General features: G+C 43.1%; 1 protein-coding gene across 1 annotated transcript in view; it reads right to left on the bottom strand.

The window, feature by feature from the left end:
* Window positions 1-233: 233 nt before the first annotated feature.
* OLFM4 (olfactomedin 4) overlaps window positions 234-4,847 on the bottom strand; it is a 24,133-nt gene continuing 19,519 nt past the window's right edge. The window contains exon 5 of the mRNA XM_004376626.2: window positions 234-1,045. Within this exon, the coding sequence (XP_004376683.2) occupies window positions 234-1,045 (812 nt within the window). The remainder of the gene's footprint in view (window positions 1,046-4,847) is intronic.

The raw sequence follows: 4,847 nt of genomic DNA, 5'->3' as shown, positions 1-4,847 counted from the left end.
CCCTGAAAGTACCTTATTTCAGTTGGAAAATGCATCCCAGGAGGCAGAAGGCTTCCAAGAGCTCATCAAATCACAGTAAATGTCCTAGATCTCTAGTGCGGTAGAACCATGCTCCCAAACATTACTACTAAACAAGCAGAAACAAGCATACGTCTGGATCTTCTTGCAGATAGGTAAGTAAGTGGAGAAGACCATTTTTCAACAAACATTTTATTTCTTTCTCACCCTGACACCTAAACAGGTTGCTGGGGTTCCTGCTGGAAGATAACATCGTAATTCAGAAGGTAACCATCATTATAAACAAAAAGTTTCTGGTCAAAAGGGTGATAGTTAATGCTCTGCAATTTTTCCTGCACCTTTGGCATTTTAATGCCTAGCTGGCCCTCCTTCTCTGTGTTTGTGTCATAGTAGTAAAAAATCTCTTCTACTCTGGTGCTCAGAGTACGGGTGGCATACAGGACACCACACACCATGAAGGCGTTAGAAACAGATGGTTTATACTGCTTGGTCTGCCAAGTGCTTAGCACCTCAAGTGTGGTGTCATTGAGTTTACTAATCACTATGTTACCAGTGGCGGCTTCAGTTGAATAAATCACCCACAATCCATTCTCATCCACAGCAAAGTCAATATCTTGCCAATCAACATTAGCATATGAAAAACGGTTATTATAGGCAGCACCGGGGAGAGGGCGCTTCACAGCGACTGTGTTGGTGGTCAAGTTAACCTTAGCAATCTCCTGGGTGTTGTACCAGTTGATATACATGTTGTTGTTGTAGACTGCGGTACCACTGCCTTGGCCATAAACAACCCGATTCTCTTGGGCATTTTTGTACAACAGCAAATCATCCAGTGTGTTGTAGAGCCTGTAATATTCCAACGTTCTCCCACTTGTCTCCAAAGGTGCCACCCAGTACAGCCCTTGCTCTGGATGCCGAGGAGAGTAATCCCTACCCCAGGCCCCATATATATAGGAAAACCCTCTCCAGTTGAGCTGAACCACAGACGGCTTGCTGATGTTCACCACGCCACCATGAGCACAGCTCCCTAGAAGAAGAAGAAAATCACAAGGCGTTCTTAGAGAAAAGAAATGACAAGATACAAACCCTTCAACATCCTACGAAGCAAAAAACCAGTTGCCGTTGAGTCGATTCGGACTCATGGAAATCCCGTGTGTGTCCGAGTAGAACTGTCCTGCATAGAGTTTTCAACGGCTGATTTTGTGGAAATAGATTGCCAGGCTTTTCTTCTGGGGCACCTCGGGGTAGACTTGAACCTCTGACATTTCTGCTAGCGGCTAAGTGCATTAACCATTTGCATTACCCAGGGACTCCTCTAAGAAGAAAGGAATCCATAAATATTTTTCCTGTCAAGGTTCAATGACGTGTTCCGACGGAGAAGAGCCATAACCTCCTCTTTGTTTCAGCCTCAATGAGAACCTCCATGGGCGCTCAGGAGAACTATCTGCTGTTTACAGGGATGGGCTTTTAATCTGGAAAATGAGGGGACTGGAACTACCAAGAACCGTGTTCAAAAGGTTTTAGGGCCCAGAGTGAGGAAAGCGGGATTTGGTGAATTTCATATACTTTCTTCTATTACAAAGCATTTTTCAAATATTATCTTATTTCATTTTTCTTACAGAGAAATCAAAAAAGCAAGATCATCCCAGGATCCTACCCTATTTCTATAAAAGCAGAAGGTTCTACATAACAGGGCCAGCTGCAGGGAAAATTGTCATGAAGGAGAAGATTGTCTGGGCAGTCTCCCTGCCCTTCCCCCTTCTGCCCTTCCCTGGGATCCCAAGTGCAATGTCCACACCAGGCACCAATCTTGCTCCAAGCTCATCTCAGAAGAGAAAGTAGTTATGGAGCAAATTGTGTCCCACCAAAATATGTGCTGGAATCCTAACTCCCACACCTGTGGATGTAATCCTGTTTGGGAATAGGGTTTTCTTTGCTATGTTAATGAGGCCGTATCGGTGAAGGGTGTGTCCTAAACCTAACCACTTCTGACTTATAGAAAGAGCAGGTTAGACACAGAGAAAAGTGCACATATTCGGGAAGACAAATGCTGTGTGAGATCCTCTACAAGCAAAGGAACCAAGGAACACCAGGGCTACAGAAGCTGAAAAAGACAAGGCTCTTCCCCCAGAGCCAACAGACAGACAGCCGTCTCCTAGAGTTAAAACCCTGAATTTGGACTTTCAGCCTCCTGAAAAGTGAGAAAATAAATTTCTTTTCTTTAAAGCCTGAAAAGTGTGAAAATAAATTTCTTTTCTTTAAAGCCACTTCTTTGTGGTATTTCTGTTATAGCGGCACTAAGAAACTTACGTTTTAAATACAGTAATCTAAGGATGAGAATGCCTTCCAGACCCTGAAAGATGGCCCTACAATGCTGGAATTTCAACAACAAGAGGCTGTGAAAATTATTTTAGGGTAATGTTGCCCATTCTGTGCCCGCTGCATAGGCCACTACATATGACCATTTGGTGATCATCTTGTTGCAGAGTAGTAAGGTGGGTCCTGCTTGTACATAACCCATACCCTACTGAGCCATAGAATGATGGGCGAGTATTTCATCTTTCCCACTCTAGCACTGTCATCGCCATGATATGTACAGTCAAATGGGACCCAGCTTCACTGGCCCATTGAATCTACATTCCCCTAACACTTGGGGAAATGACTCAGCCTGGGCAAATGGCCCTTCATATTGCTCTCTCTCTGCAACATCTGCCAACACAAACCATTTATGAGCTATAAAAAATAAAACAGCATTCCTCTAGTATTTTTATAGTAACTATATATGGAGTTGAATATACATTTGGGGGGATCTGAATGAAGATCCTTAAAAAAACTGGTGAGATGGTTTATTGGCTAACAAAGAAAATTCAAATTCAAGTACACCTGAGGTCATTTTTTCTCTTCGTGCTGCTTGGAGCAGAGCAGGGGAGGGGAGGAGGGAACAGATACTGAATCGCTGGATCTGGCTTTAAGTGCTTGGAGGGAATCAGGGAGCCATGGAAAGCTCATGCGGTGAGCTGGAGCCAAAAGCAGAGCTCCAAAGAATTGCCTGAGATGGGCATTATGGGGGGATTGTGGAAGCAAAGCTTTTGTCTCTGAGTCTCTGCCTCCAACTGCTATGGAAAGACCCATTCCTTTCCTTGCTAAATGCCTTCCCCATCTGCCCTCCTCACTCAAGGACTGCTCAGAGGTGAAATCACTACCAGAAATCCTGCTTTTATTTTTCCAATCTGCTGGGGGCTTTTTGGTTCCAGAATTAAATACGTGCTTCTTAAACGCTATCATAAATCTGCAGTTGGTGGGAAAGCCAGCCAACCATACAACAGGTAGAGAAATCAAACCGCTCTGTACCCAACCTCCAATAATTTTGCATATCATTAAGCAGAACACAGTCACGGGTTTATTTTAATAATGCATGCTCCATTTCATAAATAAAAAAGCAACGTGCTTTCAGCCAAAAGACTGCTCTCTACTAAAGAAATAATAAATAAAATTATAAATTATTATTTCTTCTCCTAAAAGTGATCTCTCAGATGAATGCTTGTTTGCTTTTGTTTATGAAACAACACATGAATTATTAAAGTTAGTGGTGTGTTCAGTTTAGAGATAACAAAAACTGTTCTAGTTTCCATAAGCTGCAAACTAGATTTACTAGTTAAAATATCCTTCCAAGGACTTATTTATTCAACCACGTTTCACTCTGAGGAAATGAAAGAAAGCAATTTCTTTTCGTTCAGGTTGGAAGACTTAGGAACTGTTTGCTTAACTGAATCTTGCTTTACTGGAAAGGAAATATCCCAAACCAACAGCAGAAAAATATTTAAGGAAAACTTATGACGTATGTAACTTATTCAGGCATTATCATGGGATATAGGTAATAAACTATTCTGTCTTCAGATGTGGAAATCCTTAGATATGAAAGAACCAAAATGAACTTCTCTTAAAAATTATTATTACTACTACTAATAAAGGAGTTCTGGTGGTGCAATGGTTAAGCATTCGGCTGCTAACTGAAAGGTCGGTGGTTCGAACCCACCAGCTGCTCCGCGGGAGAAAAGACCTGGCGATATGCTCCTGTAAAGATTAGAGCCTAGGAAACCCTACAGGGCAATTGTGTTCCGTCCTATAGGGTCGCTATGAGTTGGAATTGACTCAACGGCACACAACAACAACTAATAATAATAATAATAGTGGCTCATCATTTCACAAGTTGAACAGGAAATTAAAATTGTACCCAATATAAATATTAAAAGTGTACAAAACATAAATCTCTTTTCTTCATCTCTCAGCCACTCCTGAACACTATTCTGTCTTTTTGGTTAAAACTTCTTTATCCTCTATCCTCTCTGGGCCATTTTTAGGGCCCTGGCTATGGCCAAGGGTCACTGGATGGTGCAAACAGTGACACACTCAGCCACTAACCAAAAGGCTGGAGGTGGGAGTCCACCCAGAGGTGCCTCAGAAGAAAGGCCTATGATCCACTTCTGAAAAATCAGCCCTTGAAAACCCAGTGGAGTGCAGTTCTACTCTGACATACATGGGACCACCATGAGTCTGAATTGTCTTGACGGCAACTAGTATTGGTCAAAAGGAAGTAGGCACAGGGAAGATAACCAAGCACTGTTGCCAATGTTACAGACGTGACCACGGCAAAGACAGACCAGGAAAAAGGCTCTGCGGGCTTTCCTGGCTCCTGGCATCAAACCTTTTTGGAGACAATACTGAAACTGACAGCCAGCCCATCGCCCACCGCTCAGCTAGTCCAGCCTGAGTCCCCAGCCCCAGCCCATCGCCCACCGCTCAGCTAGTCCAGCCTGAGTCCCCAGCCC

The sequence above is a fragment of the Trichechus manatus genome, unplaced genomic scaffold (genome assembly GCF_000243295.1).
Source record: "Trichechus manatus latirostris isolate Lorelei unplaced genomic scaffold, TriManLat1.0 scaffold00044, whole genome shotgun sequence".
NCBI lineage: Eukaryota > Metazoa > Chordata > Mammalia > Sirenia > Trichechidae > Trichechus > Trichechus manatus.
The sequence above is the reverse complement of the archived record's forward strand: the minus strand, read 5'-3'. Positions and strand labels throughout refer to the sequence as shown.